At 39.2% G+C, this 23,704-nt stretch overlaps 1 protein-coding gene across 7 annotated transcripts in view; it reads left to right on the top strand.

Annotated features, from left to right (window-relative positions):
• Positions 1-23,704, top strand: part of dmd (dystrophin) — a 160,426-nt gene that overhangs the window by 14,623 nt on the left and 122,099 nt on the right. Inside the window, exon 1 of one of the 7 annotated variants that reach the window (XM_049014710.1) lies at positions 2,037-2,056. The exons of the other annotated variants lie outside the window; for them this stretch is intronic. Coding sequence (XP_048870667.1) covers positions 2,050-2,056 — 7 coding nt within the window. The 5' untranslated portion in view covers positions 2,037-2,049. Of the gene's footprint in view, positions 1-2,036; positions 2,057-23,704 lie in introns of those variants that run through there. 7 annotated transcript variants of the gene reach the window in all.

Raw genomic sequence — 23,704 nt, 5'->3', positions numbered from 1 at the left:
TCTTTGTAACCATCCCTATTACTGAAATCATAATTCTCCGTGGAACTGTCCATTATCCTGACTCTCTTATTGGCTTTCGAGGTGTTCATGATGCTGTAATTAAAGCAGTCTATAGAACTGTCACTGAAACTGTTATGGTTTCTGGGATCTTCTCATGGTAGAAACTGTGTGTGACTCACCGGATTAAGACAGCGTGTCAGGTCACCCATCAGAAGGTCGCTGGATCAAATTCCCGAGTCAGCAGTCTGATATCAGAGCAAGACCCTTAACCCCCAATTGCTCCTGGGTTGGGGTGACCCTGCTTTCTAAATTGTACGACACTTTGGATTAAAGTACCTACTAAATAAGTAAAATGTATCATTATATTTGGTACTGTCCATGGTCCTGAAAGCATTACTGTCTATGGGACTGTCCACAGGCCAAAAGTTGATAGTGCTGAATGTGCTAATCTGTGTCTGAGCATCCTGCCTGTGGGATTAGATCTGATGCTGGTGTCTTCTTCTCTCTGACGGTAGCCCTGGGAGAAATGGGCACAGCAGCAGTCTATAGACGGGTGCTGTTACCAAATATCTATAATGTACTATTCTGCTTGTCAGTAACACCCGTTGGTGTGATAAAAAGATTAAGTCTGACTGTATGTGAGAGAATACGTATGTCATCCTGTTTCTAATGTTTGACAGTGCAATTTAAATAGCCTGCTGCTAATGTGTCCTGCTGGTTGTTAAGCCATTGCTTCACATACATATTGACCGAAGACAAATTGAACACATAACTTTGATTAAATCAGTCTCTAATCTCTCCTTGTCCTTTTCACAAACTGTCAGGATTTGTCTTCACAGAAAGCGGTTAGCTGGCTAATTCCTCCGTTTTGTAAACTTTGCTGGGAACAGCAAGAAAACCCCCTGTCTGTAGACGATTCAGACACGGGCTCTGTTGAAGGAACAAAACGGGCCAGGCAGATTTCTGGACAGCTGAGGATGACAAGTGAAAACGACAAGTGAGGAGGACAGATGAAGATAAGTTCAGAGGGAGATTTACACGAGGACGGCCACAATGAGAAGAGCTTGCAACAAAGATGAATGTAATGTAGCTCCATTTACTGGCCATACAACAGCATAACAAAACAAAACAGTTTTCCACCAGGTAAGGAAGAATGTGCTCAGGGCTTCCATGCATTTGGACATGATCCACTGGTCTCCCGTCATTACAAACAATGCAAGTTGGTCTACTAATTTTCTGGGAAAAATGCTAATTTATTTAATAACAAAAGTCATTACAAACAGTATTGATAAACATTTATTAATCCATGGACAGACACAATTCTTTCAAATATTTAACTCCTTAAAAAGTTTTTTTCTGGTTTTAGCTTTGTTTTAGAGTGCTCTGAAATCATTATCCTTTATCATACATATGGAGTAAAACGTTTTCCTTCACAGCGGTGAAGTATATGATTATCAGCTTAAATGTAGTGTGATGTAAACTTCAATTTTATGTCAATTACATCTGTTAACCGTTCTAATTTGGAGAACACTTTGATTTAATGGAGAAATTAATTGTATTTTGCGTCTTTTAAAGGCGACATGTTTACGATTTGAAATTAAAAGGAAACCCGATACAGTTCCGCCTACATGCCATGTGGTTCCAGTGCCCCTCGACTAAATAAGGCTGAAAAAGTTGCAGATTAACGTTGGAAGTTTGACACGATTAATCATTTGCTGCATAAATTAAACGCGGTACTATGCGTTTTTCCGTTTTGAGGTTCATGTGCTTAATTTTATTATTTAGAGCTGTACCGATTCGGTGGGTGACTGGATGCGGAGCTGCGGCAGCTCTTGGATATTGTGGCAGATGTGTGAGAGCCTTGGTTCACGCAGGGGCTGGGACCACGGCAGACATGCAGTAGGAGAAACGTAGCTGCGCGAATTCAAATCGATTCTCTGGACCCTCAGCCTTCGGAGTAGGATGCTCCCCTGGAGATGACAGGTGTAAAACAGCTATGCTTTCTCTCGATAAACGAATCGTGATGGAGTGAACAAGAAAGCACCTGGCATGGAAGGTATGGCATAAACTTAATTCGGATGTAATTAGAAAGCGATCGGTGCGTTGCATATGTTTGGTACCCAGCATGTGACGAGTGAGGGTTTTTTAGTTTGCTCAGGGGGTACGTGTCATCGCTGTTTAAATACAACCTAGAATATATCCAGTTGTCGCTCGGAAATAATATTGTTTTCAAAAAGAATGCACCGGTCAATGAAAAAATTTGTGTAACGTGCTTATGCAATGTGCTTGTTTGTCTTATTGCTTATTTTAAGTCTTATTAGGCTCTCTCCTGGGAATAACTGCATCTGAGCAGAGCGTTACCGTAGCGAAAGTCTGCTTTCAAGCACTGAAGAGTGCTTGTAGTTGCTGGAAGCGAAAAAAAAAACAATTTCTTTACCTAAAAAGGACAAAACGGAAATTTATCATGGTGATGGATACGGTTGAGATAGTAAGATATAAACAAATATATTTCTGGTAGGGGTGATGAACAATTTACTTCAGCACTTTAACTGGCTGCTTCTGTTACTGTGCCAAACGTAGTCATTATTTCAGCTGTTTCCAAGCCGAATAAATTCCGGTGTTTCACGGCACGTATAGTGTCTGTGTCAATTCTGTGTGAAGCCGCGGCGTGGTCTAAGCAGATTTCTGAAAAATGGAGAGAGAGCAAGGACAGCGCATAGATGTTTTTTTATAGCTAGCCGACGAGATGTGTATGTCCGTGCGCCGCCTCCTCCACGCCCGATTAATCCCTAACTGCCCTCGACTCAATTTGTTGAGGAAAGGGTTACGAGTATCCGGCTGTGATTGATGTCATGACAGTTAGAGCCGTACAACAACCATTAGAAAATGATGCCACGATTGATTTAAATCTGAGCGATTATGGGAGGTTTCAAATTATGTGAGAGAGGTAGATTTTGAATTAGATGGTAAAATTGTTTCGAAGGCTGAGACGTTTCCATTAAGCACGTCTCTCTGAGGCGTCTAGGAATTAATCTGGGCACGGGGCAGCGCAGCACAGCTGTTGCACCTCTGGCCCTCATAGTAAAGCCCGATAAACGCCGGTAGAAGACAAGTTCTCGTTAAAGCCAGTTAACTGTAATCGTGTAAAAGAGATCTGTGTCACTTTACACTAAATCCCAGCTGCGCGGCTTAGTAAAGGCGATGCTGCCGTCACGGGTGAACCTATTACGGAGGCCCCATCTAAATCATTAGTAAGGCCTTGGTTGTATATTTCATGGGTTGTAATGTAAACTTAGGATTCAATGACAAGCAAGTGCAGTATAATATGTCAATGCATTTAGTGTTTTTTGGGGACAGGTCTTAAGCGGTACAAGCATATATCCACATGAACAAAATATTAAGTTTGTTGCATATACAAATGAATAAGTAAATGAAAAGCAGCAGCCTGGCCGAATTTTGTTTTGGCTTTGTTTTTTTTTATTGAGTCTTAAACAGACTAAATGTATTTTCCCTCGAATAATTAGCATTATAGACGACGTGTCACCTAAAAGCCCTCTCTTTTCGTTGCCAGAAGCCGGCGTCTTACGGATTTGCTCCCTGAGGGCTCGGCTCTGCCTGCTCACCTCGTTATCCTCTTTATAACAAGGGCGGACATTATAATCCCACGGCTGGAGCCCGTGCAGGTGCGCGAGGAAGGGCGCGCGCTGCCACCTGTCACCTCACCTGTGGAATTCCGCGTTACTGTCACGAGACGCTAGCCGTTACAGGGGAGCTTCCAGGGTGGTCATTAGGATTAGTCGTAATATATTTATTATAATTTATTATTATTTCATAATCGAGTGAAGAGTGAAGGTATCCATAACAAACGACCCTTTGTGGCGTGGGAGGCATCGGTATGTATGTGTTACTTAGAAGAAAGGTATCCCTATTTTGGATACATTTATACGACATTTAGTCTGTTTAATAGGGCTACTCTAATTAATGACAACGCTTTTGAGGAGGGAAGGAGGGAAGTTGTAGAGCTGGGCTTATGCCAGTTGAAGGAATGGCTGTCCAGAAATGGCATGTTAACACTAACTAGAAGAGTAACTAGGCCGCGTACATTAATTTATACGCTGGTATAGGGTATTGCGTTATGTAATGTGTCTTGGGTGATGTGGGCGCAGCATGGATGTAGGGTGTATCTTTGTCGGGTTATGTCTTTATTTGGGTTGTCTGGCTGGCCAATTTTATTTTGTCTTGTCTTCTCTGCGAGACAAATTGAGCCATGAATTTAGTCTAGACGAAGCACCGTGGACGGTATTGACAGTGCGCTTATTGCCCATCACTTTCAGCATCTATAAATCTTGGTTTATCGGTCTTACATCTCGGGCACCGTTTGTAATGTGACGGGACGTTTCTGTTTTTACAAAGCCGCTCCATGCCTTGTATTAAGATGTCTTAGCGGAGGAGCGATAGCCTACACGGCACCGGTTTGTCTCAACGTGAATCGATTGGTCAGTTACATACGCTAGGAACTTAATAATTACACAGAAACATACCAGGCGAAACAATCTATGTGGCTGTAGTCTCAGCTCAGGCATCTTGAAATCTGGGAATAAAATTAAAGAAAACTAATCATCTCCTAACAGCCAAATAGTGCTCCGCTGACAGCTGTAGTTCTGAACGAACACATTAATGCTGACTGCGTGATGCCCCCTAGAGGGAAAACATTTTATTAAGGGTAGCTGCAATAATTTATTATACACAGATGCTCTAAATTGCCCTGGCTGTGAGACATGTTAATGTTCTTATTAGATGTATGCATTTACTATCTGCGATTACTGTCGGACCTGGCTGTTTGTAGTAGTTGGTTTTACAGGCCGTGTAGTACAGTAGTCGTTCTACTTAGTGCAGTATATTTACTTTATTATTGAATCTAAGTAGTTGCTGTGTGGGTGTTGTTATTGCAACTGCGGAAACCCAAAAGTTTGACAGTATAGTCTGATCTAGTCTCTGGAATACAACACTAATGTGATATGACATTCACATATGTTTGAGTTTGCTCCATTTTCTGAAGTATACATATGATGAGTGATGGAATACAAAACATTTTTTAACAGCAGGATTACTCTTGCTTTCTGGCACTTCAAAAAAAAAAAAAAAAAAAAAAAAAACCTAATATAGCTATTACAGTATTGTCATATCCAGGAGATCAAGCATGTTAAACTGAGTTATATGTTATTTACTGTTAAGTGCTGGTGTCACTTGTACAAAATAAATTATTTGGGTGTGACCTCTCTCCCTATGCAGTTGCATAACTAACTCTTGAAACAACTGAATTCAGTAAGATGAGCTGATATTACTTCAAGTAACATTTAGAAAACCTTGTCTGGGTTTTCTTGGCATAGATTAAACTTTGTAATGTAGTTTTCTTTTTTGTTTTGTTGGTTTGCTGTTATGAGCTTCTCAGAATGTTGATTTTGTTTCACTTAATAAAAGTATTGATAATACAAGTGTAGCTGCACTCAGCAGTTTTCTTATCCACTGTCAGTGAAGGACCAATGTGTTATTTTCTCCCACATATCAAGCGATTTAGCACCCCTACTGTTTTATTACAACACAGCCTCGGTGGCATGTGTGCAGCAATTTAGACCCTGAAATCATGGAAACCCAGCAATCTTATGCTGGCACAGAATCACTATAGCAAAGCTGTCAATTCCCCCTGTAACACTGTGAGACTTTCAAGAAGTTCAGGAATGTATCTGCAGTTGGTAAACTAGATGGAATAGGGACAGGCATCATGAATGTATCTTTACTCTGTCTTAAACTTACTCTGGAGTGGAAGTTTGGCTGGTCATGAGTGTAAAACAGAAGAAAGTAAAATCGTATGATTATTTAAACAGTTTTGTCAGCATATAATTTGCTTTTAGATGTAAATTCTTTTTAAGTTATGTTCCATTACCTTCCTCCCATCGTATCTGAAGCGGCAATTGGTAGAAAGCATTCATCACATTGGAGACAGAGAATGTCCCAGCTCCATCATATTCTTATCCATCATATGTCTATACACTCATATAAAATAATAATTGATTATAACTGAAAGAAGTATTAAATTTACCTTTGCAAATAAAATAATACAAATATATATAATCTATGGTATCTGTATTCACATACATTGTGCCCCTCAGTTTTATTCACCCCTGAACAGTTATGGAATTAACTTTCAGTGCAAAACGTTTTAATTGTGCGCTAACAATATCTTTTTTGGACCCACTCGAACCACAATTATTTACCCCCCTTCGTATAATTTTAGGCAAAATTTAAAAAAAAAAATCAGTTTTGTTCATTTTAATGTCTAGGAAATTTATAGTGACTTTAGATAATTTTCTGTTTTACATGAATGTGGAAAAAAAACGCCTTCAATTATTAGAATCTATTGTCAGAGATCAGTAGGGTGAAAGGCAATAGATTCTGTGAAGACAGTTGATGACAGATTATTGAACTCTAATGTGTTGGATATAGAATATTGGCTTAGAATGTTAAATTGTATAGTGCTCACTGTGTTGATTCACTAGAAAATTTTATAGCCAGCAGAAAATTAGCTACTTTGTTAGCTAAGGGACACACGTTCTTCTTATCCCCAAAAGGGCTGTGATAGATGGTTTGAGAAGCTGAAGAAGGACAACTATTGAATATTTTCAGTCTGTAATTTTGCAGTCATAAAATTCAAACAATCATTGAGTGGTACATAAATATCAATGTTTGGCTGATGACGAAAACCAAACCATCTTACATCTTATTGCATTCAGTGGAACATGAACTATGATTAAAACTCGCTAGACACTAACAAAAAGATGTTGAGGATTTATATTTGCAGTCCATGGAGTGGTTAAACATTCCAAAGAAGAAATTCCAAAACAAAACAATGCAGAAGGTGACTTATGAGGAACATCCTTGCCAGAAAATACTAACAAGAAAAGAAATGCTGACCACAAGGGTGTGAATATTTTTAACAGTGTTTTTCGTACAAAAATATTTAGGGCACTTTGATTATGTCAGAGGGCATTTTGCTTTTTTATGTAAGCCACTTCCCCATAATAACATTTGGCCAGCTATGTATTGAGACAGCCGTTCCTCAAAATCCTCAAGGGAACTAAGCAGGGGAAAAGGTTAGGGAGTGGTGAGAGAAATGCTTAATATTGATTCATCGGCGAAACTAGTAATGTATATATGTAACTGTTTCAAATCCTTGATATTTGAGGATAGAGTACATTTAATAAATGTTTCTTAATTAATGGCACTGCCACTTTCTTATTTCATACTCAGAAAGTTCAAAATAAGTAAAGTCAGCAGCAAGGAAAAACCCTTGGGCCAAAATCACGTTGAATCAACAGTGTATGGGTGTCATAAGTTGATGTAAATATTTGAGGAAGTGATTGGATTTTTCAAAATGCAATCAAAATATGTAATATATGTCCATACTACAATCTAAACTCAATCACTGTTCAACAAGAAAAATGAATAATGGAAGAATGAATTCACAGTGAAGAATATGTCAACGAATTATCAATCAAAATTAGTTGATTTAGTGCCTGCAAAAAAAGTGTCAGAAATTTTATATTATTTTGTTTTTGAACTAGGTTTTTAAAAGCATGAACAGCACCGTTTTTCATTTTTATCCCATTTATCGCAGTCATACTTTGGGTTCTCTTTCCATGTACAGTATTGGCTACAATGTAGTGCATGACGCAAAGCATTATCACTATTAATACAATGGAAATACACAAGAAGGTGGGCTCTTGCAAGTTTTGTGTTACGTTATGTGTTTTCTACCCCACATAAATGTTTATACCAATGCATCAAATTAAAAAGTTCAATGTGTAAGATAGTAGAATCAAGTTTCCTTAACATGTGACATAGGAACAATTTTGATCCAAGTTTTTTCACACTGTTTGTGTTGTGGTCATGACCGATCTTTATGACTCAGCTGCTCCCAGTGGGCAGAACCAGTGTTGATTAAAAAGGGATTAAAGGTCTAACACAGCCAGCTCGTTTTTGTTGCACAGTGGGTGCCTTTTCTGTGGTGGCCCAATGCTAGGGCCGTGATCCTGGATTTGAGCTTGTGCCATCATTTGTCAATAGAGGATGTTGTTTTTGTCTGACGAGAGGGTGTGCTGGAAGGTGAATAGAAGACATCTAGTCAGAGAGCTGTATGTATTTTTATGCTAGGGGCAACACTAGCATAGCCAAAGAATTCTACTTGTGTTGGTACATGCATTATTTTTGGTTATTTGTAATACGTTCTGATGGGCTGGTCCCCCGTCCTGGGTTGTTCCCTGCCTCGTGCCCATTGCTTCAGGGATAGGCTCCGGACCCCCTGCGACCCAGTAGGATAAGCAGGTTGGAAGATGGATGGATGGATGAATAATACGTTCTATCTACGAGAAAGTCTAGTTAGTTCTAGAATAACCCAAATGAACAAATATAAAAATAAAGGTTTATATCGTGTATCTAAAAGCCCAGTAAACTAAACGCAAATGGATGAAATGCATGTGCTACATATATCCATTGTTGGCCATACAATTTTATTCAAGCTATGTTATGTTGTTGAATTCTTAAAGAAGGATTCAGAAGGGAAGTGAAAAAAACCCATAAAGATAGATATGTAGACCTAAACATCACTACATACCTGGAAAAGCTGCTTGTTAACGCTGATACTTTTCACTGTGCGTCTGTATTTCTGATTACTTGTGGCCTTCCACATTTAGCCTTCGGATCTCTTTTGCTCCGCTTCCATAAATGGTACTAAGTCATAGCCTTACCAGTGAGCACAACTGTGCTTCCATTCCATTTGTTCTGTAAACTTGTTCATGTACCGAATGTTGGAAACCTGTCATCTTGCACAATGGGTAATAATGGTTGAAAGGCAGGTGACCAGTTTCAGTATGTGCTGTGTAGTTTAATCTTGAAGGCCATGGTCTCAGTGCTGCTTTCACACAACGACTTTTTCTGCGTATTTTGTTCCTGATGAGCCTCCTCTCTATGCTGTTTTTCCTCAGTGAATCTTATCTCCATACTGCACATGTCTCCCGTATGTAGGAGCCCACTTTCTGCACTTGGCCACAATGTGGTTTAAACATAATAAAAGCTTTCTTAGGGTCTCTTTTCTGGATTTGCTATTATGTCAAATGTGGTCTTCTCTGTAATGATGTTCTTCATGACAGCCTACTGATGTTGCAATGATCTTTGTATTAAATAAGAACAGCAGTACATACAGGAAAGCTGCCCTAATCAGTTGTACTAAACACATAAAAAGGTAAACATTTTTTCTGGCTGGGCTCTTTTTTCTAGAATCTATGAGAATTGATTTATTGAATTGTGTTGTATTATGTTTCTTGATCCATGACTTTGTTTATTTACTTTGTTTACTACTGTTAAAGTGTTATGTGAAAAGCTGCGTGGGGACAATATCTTTCTGAGCGTAAATCTTGTGATATTCATTGCCTGTATGAATTGGCTCAACATTTATTTCGTCAGTAGTCCCAGACCTAAATTCCTTCTTAACTGTTCCTCAATGTCCAAGCAGCAAAGTGCATAACTTTTGTCTCCCCCTTCCCTGATGGGGAATAGATTTTTTTTGTATTTTCATGTCTACATTTTATCATGCAGCTTTCCCTCATTTATTCCCTGTGCTGTCCTGTAATGGGAATACCCCACAGTAGAGCCTCTAGGCCCTTTCGAAATTCTCTGATTCGTGGTTATATTAACCAATGCTACATTATATGTGCAAAATATTAATATCCAATATCTCCTAGAATGTATTTCATTGGGAAAATGTCTTTATTTAAGGATGTTGCTTAAATTTTAGCTGTGCACAAAACAAAGAACTCATATCAATTATACTGACATAATAATGGAACAGAGAGGTCCTATATTACTGGAATTACCTTAGAACATAAAGCTCTTATTAGCTAGACTGGAAGCACCAGAGAGTACAGAGCTGATGGTAACTACTCTGGCATTGCCATGAAGTTTAGAGCTCATGTTAGCTTCACCGGCATTATCATTTAAGAAAGAGCTCACTCCTTGTGCTCCCCCAGGTTTGCAGCTGTCTGTCACAATTTTTCTTCAGCGATGTGTCACCAGAGAGCTTCCTGTTACTATTTTTTTTGTTACTATCACATGTCTCTTGACCTACTTGTCCTATGCTTCTAGACTGGCTCATTTTCCCAGCAAGTCAGAGTTTGGGGTTCAAAGGCTCCAGCCTTCTTTTCATGTGCTACAGGGCAGGCGAACTTGATCATAGGTCATAGAAGGCAAAAATAAGCTGTGAAGTAACAGAATTAAAGAAGGTGACATTGTTGGTATCTCCCGGTTTTTTATTATAACGTAAGACAAAAAAAAAATAAAAAATCAAAGCAATATAAAGAAGTATAAGAAATATAATACTGTATAAGAAAGCAAATGGAATTTTTATTCCATTTTATTAATTATTATTCATTCATCCATTTTCTAAAACCACTTATCATATTCAGGGTTCTGGAGGGGGTCCAGAGCCTATCCTGTAGGTTGTGGGTGCAAGGCAGGGAACCACCCAGGATGGGGTGCTGACCCATTACAGAGCACACTCACACACACCATTCACTCGCAGAAGCACACCTATGGGCAATTTGTAACTCCAGTTAGCCTCAGCATGTTTTTTGGACTTTGGGGGAGGGAACCAGAGTACCTTGAGAAAGCACCACTGTGTCACCCCCTTTTGTTGTTGTTGTTGTTTGTTGTTGACAGGTTGTAGTAGTAGTATTTCTTAGACCAGGGGTGCCCAACTCCAGTCCTGTGGGGCCCGAGCCCTGTATAGCTTAGTTTTTCCCCGTTCCAACAAAAATGATACAGCTCAAGAGCTGTGTGGTAATTAGCACAAGGAGTTGAATCAGGTGTGTTAAATGAGAGGAAACACAAAAATGGGCAGGGCTCTGGCCCTCCAAGACTGGAGTTTGAAACCCGTGGCTTAGGCTTGTTTGATTTATAATTTCTCAAAAGTACAACATCAGATGACTTTCAGGTTCCAATTCTGTGACCTTAACTGTAATTAGGCCACCTGTTTTTCCAATGATCTAGTGTCCTTTGGCCTCATTCGTGCTTTCTCTGGATCTTACTACAGAGGACAGGGGTGTTCTGTTTGAGTGGTCTGGATACCTGTGAGTTATACTTCAATTGTTGGTCTTGAGGAGAGTTAATGGGGTGGAGCCTGACTTGGGAGTCAGGATTGATGGCGACCTCAGTGGTACAATGCATCACAAAAGGAAATGATCTGTGAACCATGGTGATTAAAACAGAGCAGGACACCAGGAAAAAGGAATGTGTGACTGTCTCACCTGTCTAACTAACCTATAAGACCAGCCTCCACATTCTTATCTGCCTTACTTTCCTGCTGGTTTCTTTATATACTTTGTGAGAAGAAATGGATTTGATTGGGTGAACCGAAAAAAAAGCATGGCTGTTACATCCTGATTTCTCAATTGAGAGGCAGTTGATATTTGCCTGGTGAGAAATTATGTTCAACTCAGTTTATCTTAATATACTGTATAGCATTCTTCGTAAGATAATTTCCCAAAAACACAATACATATTTTAGAGTGTCATAAATGGACTTAATAATAGTACAAGTTTGATGCAAGTACATTGCATCATTATGAGACATTATGAGACAGAATTTGAGTATAGTATGAATGTAAGGGTTACATAATGTATATATGAAGAAGCCAGAGGACAGGAAGTGAAGGAAACAATAATTACTATGATAAATATAGGTGAAAAAAAATTTGGAAGGCCTAGGCCTACTTGCTTCTGTGTGGCAGGCGGCATCTATGGTTTGGGGATGAGGTTCAAGCCTCCAAAGTCACACTCAGTTAATATTTTCTCTAGGTGCAGGGATGGCTAAGCATGGGGTAAAGGAAGAAAGTATATAGGGGGTAGTACTCATACTGAGATGGGAGCATGTAGAGCAACATCATAAACTAGACTCAGCTCAACAATCTTGCCATTCACCTTATCGCTTTAATACCATGATGAATGTCTTTAGTGTGGCCCTCTCCAGAGGCAGCCTAATGAAGTGAATTTCCATTTTAAGCAACACTGTGCAGTGATTATAATGAAAGAGCAGTATGAAGTATACAATAGGGCTATGATTATAGTGACAGTGTAAAGGACAGTGGGGTACAGTGATTATAGTTGCAATATAAAGTGGGGAAGGCAGCAGTAATTATAGTAGCACTGTGAAGTGCAGTGGCTGTAGTAAGAGTGTGCAGCTAAAACATTCAGTGATTATAGCAGCAGTGTAGTAGGGAGTAAGCACCTTCAACTCTCAGAATGATTCTTCCTCTGATTCTTCATATTGTTTGATGGAAATATATGGCATACATGATTTTGGGTCTGTTAATTCAAGATTGTCACTGTCTGTGTTTGGCATACATGTTCACTTATTTTCTTCTGGAGACGGAAGGTGTTCTGTACTGTCTGTGAGATTTAGGGAAGCATGTGGAGTTTGTGTGTTATTATGGAATGTTATTTATTTTGTTCCTGGGGATTTAACACGCAAGGCAATCACACCTGCAGTGAGGATTACACATCCAGCCCTGCTTAAACAAAACCAATCCCCTCACTCTCGAAATGTACACAGAGAAAGCTAATACTTTCTTCTGCAACCCTGAACACATACAGAGGTCAGAGCCCAGTAGATTCCCAGTAGACGGCCTTGCTCAGCTCAGGTGGAGCAGCCTTTTGCCTGCCAATCCAGTGTATTTCTGACACAGATGCACAGGAGCCAGACAACTATTGGTGGCCTTCTCATTGTGAATCAGGGTATCTGTTGCCTTGGAAGGCTCTGCTTGTTCACTATATCAGTAAGAGCTTATGGATATGGGAGCACAATGCATGTTTTGGGTTTGAAACCTCTGGATTGGCAAGAGAGGTTTGAAGAAGTATTTAACAGCTGACAGCTGCAATGGTTAGGTGGGTAGTGAAGTGTCTTCCTTAACAGCAGTGTGCTGGCTTCCTTTGGCAGGACTTACCTTTGAGGCTGCCTGTTTCAGCACTGACTCTGACGGAAACTGTTACAAACACGGGCAGGATTCCCATATTTAGAGGAGGAATGTTCAGTCAGCCTTCTGCTGTTGGCAGAGAAGGGGAGAGGCTTAAAGGGAAGGCCCTCTGAAAAAGGATAACTACTGCCCTACAATTTTGCTTGTTGTTATTCTGTTGTGTCTCCTTTATATCCTCTAAATGTTTCATGTCTAACAACAGTAATATTTCGTACTTAAGAAAAATGTTTAGGTTAATAACCCATAAGTGTACAGACTAATCCATTCCGTTCTTGGAATTATGTCAGGTCGTTATGCTGTCTAGGTAACATAGAAACACAAGTATAGGAACCATAGAACTGCTGGGTGTCTTCAGGGGAGGAATGCAGTTTCTGTAGGAGTCAAAAGCTTCGATCTGATTAATGTCGTCAGGGCAAAACCCTGTTGTTTTATTGTCTTTCCACCCATTGAAGAAGCATGCTTTCATCATTTCCAGTGGACCGTGGAGGAATGATTGACTTGCAGCCATGTGTATATCAGTCGAGAGTCCAGGGGTTTGTTGATGGGTATGGAGGTTATCAAGGCCCAGCCCATGAAGGTCTTTCTGTTACATGTCCATTAATCCGTGTCACACTGAGGAAGTGCTGGAGCCACAATGGTGGAGTAAATCAATTGAGTACAGTCTGGGCCAGGTAGATTCTTTGCCAAAACTGACTCTGCAAAGGCGCATCTTGCACCAAAGGCTGGCCAAAAAGATGAGCATTAAATTGATGGGTGATCCCAAAGGGGTTGCCTTTCTGCAACTATTTTTGATGGAAAGAACTGGCAGAAAATTCTCTTGGACCCATCCAAATAGGGCATTTAGATTGATCTGGTTGAGATTCAGCAATAAAGACAGGAAGGCTGATATAGACGGTTTGGAACTGGGTGGGGCTAAAGTTAACAGTGTGGACCGGCAGACTGCATGACTGAATGAGAGCCTGGGGTTACTCTTGTATACTGAGCAGGCAGAAAATGTGTGCAGTTCTATTTCATTTTGAGTATATGCTCTTTCTATTTAAATATAATCCGCTCTGACATTGCAATGAACACCATATTTGCTTTACATATTAACTGAATGGAAGAGAAATCTGTAAAGTCAGACACAAAAACAGGATTTCACCAAAAACGGTGGTGCACAAAACTGCATCAGTATTAGTACATAAGGTTCCAGCTCAGCTGTGCCTAAAAACCACAGAGATGTGGTATTTTCCAAATGTCAAAAAATGTTCATATTTTCAGTAAATGTTGTAATTCATCGTCCTTTGTCATCACTTTGATCAGTCATTATCGATCTTCTGTCATTGTTACCAGGAATAAAATTGTTCTTCCTTTCAGTAGGTTGATCCAAAGCATGCTGAGTTTTATAAGGATATTTCCTTGAATGCATGGTCAATGAAAAACCAAGTCAACATACACTCTATGGGCATATAATATAACACACACACACACACACACACACACACACACACACACACACACACGCGCACACGCACACACGCAAACACACACATGTTGGGTAAACATATGTTTATGGGGACTGCTCATTCATTTCTATGAGGAAAATGCTAATGCTAACTATGACAACTATGACAACCTATGACCAAACAAAATTCAAGTCTTTTGCCATTTTTAGTTTTTTGATTGTAGTTACAGGTTTTTATTGCATTGAAAGATGAAATTGTCCCCACAACATCAAAATAACAGGTTTTTATCACATTGTGGGGGCATTTGGTAATGTTTACCTGGACCACACACACACACACACACACACACACACACACACGCTAATCTTAAGTAGCGTAGCACTGTCTCTGCAGACTTCAGGGTATTAACCAGGTGAACTCTCAGGAGACAGATAGGAAGAAGGCAAGAGGAGGTGGAAAACAAACAGGCTTTATTGTGCAAATGAGGAAACAGGAGGCAAGAGAAAGGAATCTTTTTGGAGTGCTACGTCAGGCTCTTCAACTCTTTACTAATTCAACTTTAAAACAAATAATTAAATGTTAAATAATGAGACAAATAAGGAAACTATGGTTGCAATGGCCTCTGAAAACACATACATCAAAATATGTAATACTCTATTGCAAATTAACCAATACATGATTCTGCAAGAATTTTTTTAATTCCTTTCACATTGCACAGAACAGTTATACTCATTGTATTGTCTTTAAAGGGCCCCTAACACTTAACACTGATTGGTGATTCTCTGTGTCCTAGTAGGTGCTGTAATTCTGTTTGTGTCTCGTCCTTATATGGCAGACTCTGGTTTTCCGTGTCTGCGTGCTGCTTTCTTGAGGTTTCCCTTTCCAAGAGGGGGTTAATCCAGAGAGCCTCAGAACAAGCTAGGTTAGGGGATTCTTTTCTGAGCTCCAGGGATTTAAGCGCCTTTTGATGCCAGGAGAGGGGGATAGTTTTTTATACCCAAATGATAATTATTCATGCCTGTTTGTTTTAATTCTGTGCTGCATGCTTTACAGTACTTTAGATTTTTTCTTTGTGCAAGAATGATCTTCCAGGATTCTCCTTTTTTTGGTGCAGCAATAGAAACAAAATAATTCTCTATAGCTGTGAATGCTCATCACACTATACTGACATAAAACTGATGTTTTTAATATATTTTTTCCATTGGGAGTTTTTTTCTGGTAGGTGTAGTGAGTCTGTGTGTGTATGTGCCTTGTGATGGACTGACATCATATGTAAGGTGTATCCCCACCTTGTGCCCTGTGCTTCATCGGGTAGACTCCAGGCCCTCCAAAAACCCTGAATAAGCACTTAGAAGATGGATGGATGAATGGATGAAGGGATGGATGAATGAAAAATGTTATGCCTTAAGCGAATTTAGTTTGGCCTTCCTGAAATCTCTTCGATTGATAATTTTTTTCTCTTTATGTTTACTGTCAAAAAAATGAAAGTGTTTTTTCAAGAGAGATTCTCTTGCTCTGCCCCTTGCTCTCATAATTACAGCAAACTGGGTCATGTATTGAGAGTGTCTTTTACTTGTATTATTATTCTGTTGCTTAGCTGACACTTTTATGAAAAAGGACTTATAATATTGTCCATTTACACAGCCGAGTGTTTTACTGGAGCAGTTGAGGTTGAGTACCTTGATCAAAAGTTTAACAGCAGACCATCATGGTCGTGTACAAGAAATCATCAAGGTACATGATTGTGACTGTGGCAACCTATAGAAGAAACAGCAAGGATTTTAACATTTTATGAGGAGTAAATTCAAACACTACAAAACTTTTTATTCACTTCAGTCTAGATTTTTTTTCTGAATGTGCTTTTTATCTTAGACATGAATGTAGCGCTAAATTATTCAGCTGCTTAACAGACACTTCTATTCACAACCACTTATGTCTTACGACTTTCACCTTTTTAAACAGTCAGCTATATATAACTGAATCAGTTTAGGTTAAGTACCTTCCATGAGAACAAACACTTATATTTAGTTGCTTGGCTGATGATTCTATCCAAAGCAGCATACAATTACCTATTTTGCAGCTAAATATGTTATTGCAGCCATTGAGGTTAAGTACCTTGTTCAAGGGTGCTATAGCTGAGCCCCATCTTGGGACTTGAATGAGCTGTGCAAGCATTATACAACCATGATGCCACCTGCTGCCAGAATGCGTAAGAACAAGGGATCCTTTTGACACGGACCTGACGCCTCTCATAATAAAGTTCTGTAACTTATATGCCAAAAATCTACTCACACAGTATTGTAAATGTACATTTTAGTACTCTGTTTTTGCTTCATATTTTGTGTTATTTTTGGATATTTTTGGTGGTTCTTTTATAGCTTTGTCATGTTTATATATTGACAGATTGAAATAAAGTGTAGGATTCTGCCATGAGCCAACACAGAGGTTAGCTGAATGCTCCAAAACTGAAGAGCGTGTCTGTCCACATGACCAGCTGTACTGAGGTCACAGGGGACCTCTTTTTTGTATATTTCCACTTGTGTTACACCAGAGTTTTTATTATGTAGATCTAGACTGCTCCAACATTTCAGAAAGTAGTTTTTGCTCCTTGTCACAGATAGTTGCCGTAATTTGTGTGTAAGCTGTATGTCTGTTCTGATCTCAAAACCTCAATAAGACAAATACATTTCACCAGGCCATGGAATAGCAATATTGCAGTAGTTCCCCTTTCCTCCCTTTTATGGTGAATCTGGGGAGAGGTCAGAGTACAGATTAGCTTTAGATTCTCTTCAAAATGAATTTTATTGTATATTTTTATTGTTTATTTGTGGGTACTGATGCTTCTGTGTGTCTGGAGCATCAGTTACGGTAGTTGTAGTTTATGATGTTTCCTGCATAGATGGTTTATGTCTTCACCATCATGAGCAGTTTTTTACTTAAAAAGGAATGCAGTTAAAATTAATTATATGATTTATGATAAAACAAACATATGGTTATAATTAAATTTGTGCTACTAATTTGGCTGTTATTTTTAGTGTTAAGCTTGTGACACATTTAAGTAAATAGTAGCTCAAATTGCTTAAAATCTGTAGTTTTAGCATTGAGATTAATGTTTGGAATAAAGTAATCAAAAGTGCATATTAAAAAGGCTCCCTGTATAAGGAAATGTATTATATCTAGTAAATCACTGAACAAAACAGTTGTTTTATGTGACATAATGGATCGTTACATTATTTCTTAGTCATTTCATTCATATAATAAAATCAGGAAAGCACCGTGTGTACATGCAGGTAGTCTAACTAGCTACTGTTTACCTGGCATTTCCATTAATCTGGATGTATGCATCCCACTCAGTATTTAACATGATGTGAGTCCGTACTTGGTTTGATGCAAAATTAGTATTTTGTGGAATTATTTAATGCTCCCTTGTATCTTGTGAACCAGAAAGTAGTTTAGCTATTCTTGCTATTCAGCATATTACCTTCTTTATAGAAGGAGTGGTTTGGTTCCTTATCGTGCTCTCTGTTAAGTGCACTTGCATTGTGTCCTGCAGCAAAGAATGACTTGTAATGTGCAGCTGTGGGCTGGTCTGCTCTGAGCTCTGGCTACCCTTGTGTAGAAACCTGGTAGTCCTGTTTCTAGAAAATTCAAACAGCCTTTTGGCATCCAGCTTCAGTCTAGTGCAACCGTGATAAAATTCATTCCTGTTTTCTCAGGGATGGAGATAGGGGGTGGGTGGGCATTGTTCACTTTGTTACAGTTTTCCCAGTTAGTGGTACTCAGCTATGAAAACAGGTTTTAAGTCCTCGATCAAGGTTTTAATATGCATGAAATGAGCCCTAGCTCAGGGTGTAATAAAACGTCTGGGTAGAGAGGTCTCAGAAAGTGACAGCTAGACTGATACAGTTATTAAGACTGGGGAATAACACAATATGGTTGGCAGAGTTGAGCCTTCTCAGATCCTACTGATGGCATCATGATTATGAAGCTCCATGCTGATAATATGTTGTCATATAGAACAGATGTCGCACACAGATGCACACACGTACACACACACATACACATACTTGCACTTCTGTACTAAGGCCTGTCTATAAGGTTTCTTGTACTGATAAATCTAGGATAAAGCTGCCTACATCTCAAAGTGAAAAATGTGAGTTTTGTTGTCTTTTGGTTTCTTCATGATCCCCTGTTGTGTTGTGGACTAACAGCTGTTCATTTTATGGGTCCAACTGCATTATATTATACTCATGTTATGCTTACAGATGTATTGGGGCTTCTCCGTGTGCAGAAGAAGGCCGTATGGTATAGCTACAGCCAACAACCAGCAGGGCCTAAAACCTGAAATCTTCATGTTGTTCAGATGATAATCAGCTGATGATCTCAAATTGCACCACTTAAAATCAGAAAGCTCTCTGTCTTTGCGTTCGCTTTTTGCCCGTGTTCATGTCTTTAATGGATTGTCAGACAAAACACTACACTCAGACATTAGGAGGCCCTATTTATGTCTGCTGCTCATTTTCTTTTAGGGCTTAGTCAGTAAAAGGACTAATTATTACACATTACTTGGTATAATGTGATGAGTTTTTTTGTGACTACAAAGAATGTGTATCATCAGTGTGTGATGGAAAGGTGAGAATACCTATATAAACAGTAAAAGATATATATAAAAAAAATCACAAACTATGATCATGTTGAGAATTAGCAGAAGGCTATGCAGGTTCAACTTTGAATAGAACATTTCTCTTTTGCAGGCCCCTTTTTTTTGCATGCTGCTATAACTTTGCATGAATTTTCAAACCAGGCTAGTTCTGTCAGGCAACAGGGCTGTGTTATGTCATTCACTGCATTTGACATTTGTTGCAGTTGACCAAGGGAGTGTAATTACTGCAGCCTCTCCCAGGGAGAGGAGTGTCATGACAACGCGGCTCTGTTTACCGGCCTTGGTAGCGGCACACTAAGACAGCGCTGCTTTGTTCACTGGAGCTTCAGCATTCTTTGGATGTTTCCCAAAAGAGGAAAAGTCTCCTGTACACTGTTAGATGCCTGGACCTGATCAGTAAACTGTTGATGCTACAATTGGTAGGGTGGGAGTGTTAGTTTATGCCTAATTTGTGAGAGTGCTGAGCACTGAATCTCACCTTTTGGTATCGCATTTGCTGGGTGGAGTAAATGCAGTTTTTATTGGCTTTGTACTTTTGCTTCTCCCCCCTGCTACTTTCCAGCACTACTTGAGGGAAATCAATGACCCCATACTGTGCTCACCAGTAGGCCCATCTCACTCACTGTCCTCATCAGTGCATCTTTTGTGCTGCTCAGTGGATCTTTTACTCAGTAGTAGGAATCCTCTTTCCATCATGTTAGTTTCTGTCCAAGCTTATACAGTGATAAGAAAATGAGTGGCTGAAAGAAAAGGAAGAAAAGAGCAAGTAATGCTATTTGTACAATGCTGGACAAGGGAGGATGCCTGCCATGTTAGAGATATCAACTGTATAAACTGTAAAAATATATTAATGTGTAGAACCACATTGATATATACCGTACTAAGGAGCTGCGATACATACTATATCAAATGGTAGATATTTATGTCAACCACAGGGAAAAGAGCCCAGAACAGGTCTGAAATTGAGTGTGTTCCAAGTTATTTCTGGCAAAGGTTTTATATTACTTGGCTAAAAGAAATCCTGAAGTCTTTTCCCAAGTTCCTCTGGGTCTGAAGGAGATAACATTTTCAGTGCATCCTTTGTAGAAGTATGCTAATCTCCAGACACACCAGGGCCGCTTCCAGGCTTTAATAATCCCCTGATGTGATACATTAGGAAGTGCCCTGGCTCTCCCTCTTTGCTGCATTGCCAACACGCCACCCCTCCTCAGAACTACTTTCTGAACCACCTGCCTCTCTTATTCTCTCAGCCGTGTCTCCCTCAGCTGTCACTCTCTCACGCCTCCTCATTCTTTCGCCCCATCACGCCTGATTTCAGTCTTACCTGTTCACACCTGTCTCTGCCTCATCTGTACACACTCGATCCCTACCTGCACTAAATGTAATTGTCAGCAGTATTGGGGGTTATGTCAGTTGGAAAGGGGGGGGGGCATATATCCCCAGTGTATGCCTATGTGTGGGCTAAAATCTCTATAGATGATGCCGTCTCCTGGGTAGGGCTGTGTGGCACACTGTTTTCTAGGATAGCTCAAGCTATATTTCAGTACAAATTTCTTTGTTTTCCCTACCTACCTAGTATACCAAATCATTTTGATGCAAATAGTTTTACCAAGTCAGAGTTAGCGAAAGAGGTATTTGCAACTAACTCAGAATGATGTTCCTTCACCCCATTTTTTATTATTAACCCGACATAACAGTCATTCCTGGTTTTGAGGTGACAAGTGAAAAATTGGCACCTATGTAAGTGAAATGACCTTCCTGGGCCATGGCTGGAGCTTGAGATAATATATTTAGAATTTTATTTATAACTCAAAAAACCACTTATCTTGTATAGGGCCTCAGTGAGCCTGTAGCCTGTCCTAGACAATGCTGGGCACAAGATAGTTGAACACTCTAGACAGGATGCCAGTCCATTACAGAAAAAATTAACTAGCAATATGATATGCAAGCATCTTATGATTTTTGTGGTTGAAAGATACTTTAAATATAGTATTGTAATAAAATTAAATAAAATTACGTTCCCATACAGAGATTTTTGGGTTTGAAAATGGCTTGTTTACATTTTGTTTATTACTCATTCTTTAAAATGCATGGGCCCTTTCAATACTCATATTTGGCTCTATGTAATTATTACTTTTTATTGAATCATTTTGTAAGCGTCAGAATCAATATGGGCTTCACCAGTATGTTATTGTTAATAATTGTCTACATTTAATACTGACAGTTTGTGTGAATAAATTACTATTGCTTTAGATATGGATTTTTATATGTAAATATGGTCATGCCTATTTTATGCAGAAAGGAATCAATGGCACCCGGGCTGTGTAGGATTCAGAATGTTGTGCTTTTAATGTAGCTTGGTTACTGATTAATTTTTAAGTCTCAGCTTCATTGCCTGGGTATTGCTTGTATATGTGCCCAGTTTTTTTACTTTAGTTTTACACTGCGTGTATGTATGTGTGTATTTATGGATGTGTGTATTTATGTGTTGAGTTCTAGGACCTGTGTCTGTTGCCTCACAGATTGATGCTCTTTGTATGCATAAGTTGAGCACTCCGCCACTACGCCATGTGTGTCTGTGCTGCTATTTCTTGGCAAAATTGAGGAGAGAGTGTCTTTGACTGGCCATATGTGTTATTCTATATTTAATTGATAAATAGGTGTAATGACCCCACTTAGCAGAAGACAGACCCTGTGTGACAGCAGAGACAGACACTTCTGTCTGGAATAGCTTAGGCACCAGGAGGAGAGCAGTGCTGTAGTGGATCTAATAAGCATCAGCTTCAAAATGGGTTTTTGTGAAAAAGTATTCCTGGGTAACTGTGGTCAATGTGACAATTTTGTGACCTGTTTTGCAATGCAGACAAGAGACAGGAAGGGATGGACCTGTGGACCTTTGCAACAAAATGAGAGAGAAAGACAGACTGCAAAGATGGTTATTTTCAGCACCCTTCCAGACAGGGATTAATGGAGAGCCCTCTGTAGCAAAGGAGCTCTCTAGTCAGAGTCCCCACAGTATTTTAATAAGTGAGTAGCGTCATGAAAATGTACACAGGCTGATGAATATTTTAGCGTGTTTCAAAAGCTTGCGTTGAGGCATTGTGCGGATGGAGAGAGAAATGGTCAAAAAGAGATGTAAGACAAATGCGGCATTTCAGGGGAATCACTGGTGTCTATCTGCTTGCAGCAGGATGATGATATCATTCACTAGTAACATATAAAATGAATAGTTTAATTATTGTGTGAAATTCAAATTAATGCCTGGTTTAACCCAACGAGAGCCAAATCAACAACTGGGAAGTGGCTTAAACCAGCTATGATTGACTGTCACTGCCATGTTTCCCCTATAACTAACTGCAATGGCAGCATTAGTCCTGCAGTAAAGCTGTTAGCAAATCCTTTTCAGGGAATGTGTTTGTGAGTAAATCCCCCATTACAATGTCATGTTGTTTATAGCTGCCCGGTGTAATACATAAATATACAATACCTATGTATTCAAATGTGTAACTCATTACAATCTTCACACTGTACTTCATGATATCTCTGGAATCACAGTACCATTACCTACAAAACCAGACACTTCTATACTTCATTTTATAAACAAAATATGTAAATCATTCAGATCCATTAAAAACACATTTGACAAACAAATTGTTAACATTACACGCTGAATTCAAGAGTTTTCATGCTTAGTGAATTGCACTAATAGTTATTATCAGAGGAGCTGGAGGTGAGACCCATAATGGTGTGATATCTCTTCTAAACATTGCTTTTAGTTGTTTCTTGTTATCTTTCTTCTTGTTGGTCCCTTTTGACAACAAAAGTACATTGAGGGTATTTTTCTGCATCCATCCCAGTTAATGTGCAAAAGGCCAGCTAAGCATTTTTAAACCATTCTGTGTTCATGTAGGTTGTGCATGAGTCTGCAATGCATGTAGCTTTCTGTAAGTGTTCAGGTGATACGATGCCCAAAGTTATTTACATCACATGTTAATGTGTCTGTTAGCTGATTATATTTTATATGAGTTATGTTGAGAAAAGGGGTTTCTGCATTTCAGAATATGTTTCTGTGTGTGAAATCTAGGTTGTGGCAAACCTGCAGCCAATCCCAAGAAACTCTAGAGAGGATCACACAGTAGTGCGCACACACTGGCACATGCATACACTCATACTTACAAAGAGGAATTTAGACATACTTCTAACTTGCATGTGTTTGTGACCAAGAAAAGTGTGCTGTACGTTACGCTTTAGTTATTACAGAGTAAAAATAAAAAAATAATTGGGAAGATTTGAGATTCACTGCTTTAGGAACACACAACAAGCAGAATTCTCTGGAACACATAAAGCAGATTAAATATGAATGCTAGGGAAAAGCAAATAAAACTTTGAATTTCACGGCAACCTCAGGTTTGTTACATGATGTAAAACATGGCATTGCAAAAAACGGAAATGCAATGAAAGATGGGTTCTTTAATATCCTGTGTAATGTTTCAGTTTCTTATTCAGTTAAGTAAG

This window comes from Brienomyrus brachyistius, chromosome 1, assembly GCF_023856365.1.
Source record: "Brienomyrus brachyistius isolate T26 chromosome 1, BBRACH_0.4, whole genome shotgun sequence".
NCBI classification, from domain to species: domain Eukaryota; kingdom Metazoa; phylum Chordata; class Actinopteri; order Osteoglossiformes; family Mormyridae; genus Brienomyrus; species Brienomyrus brachyistius.
The sequence above is the reverse complement of the archived record's forward strand: the minus strand, read 5'-3'. Positions and strand labels throughout refer to the sequence as shown.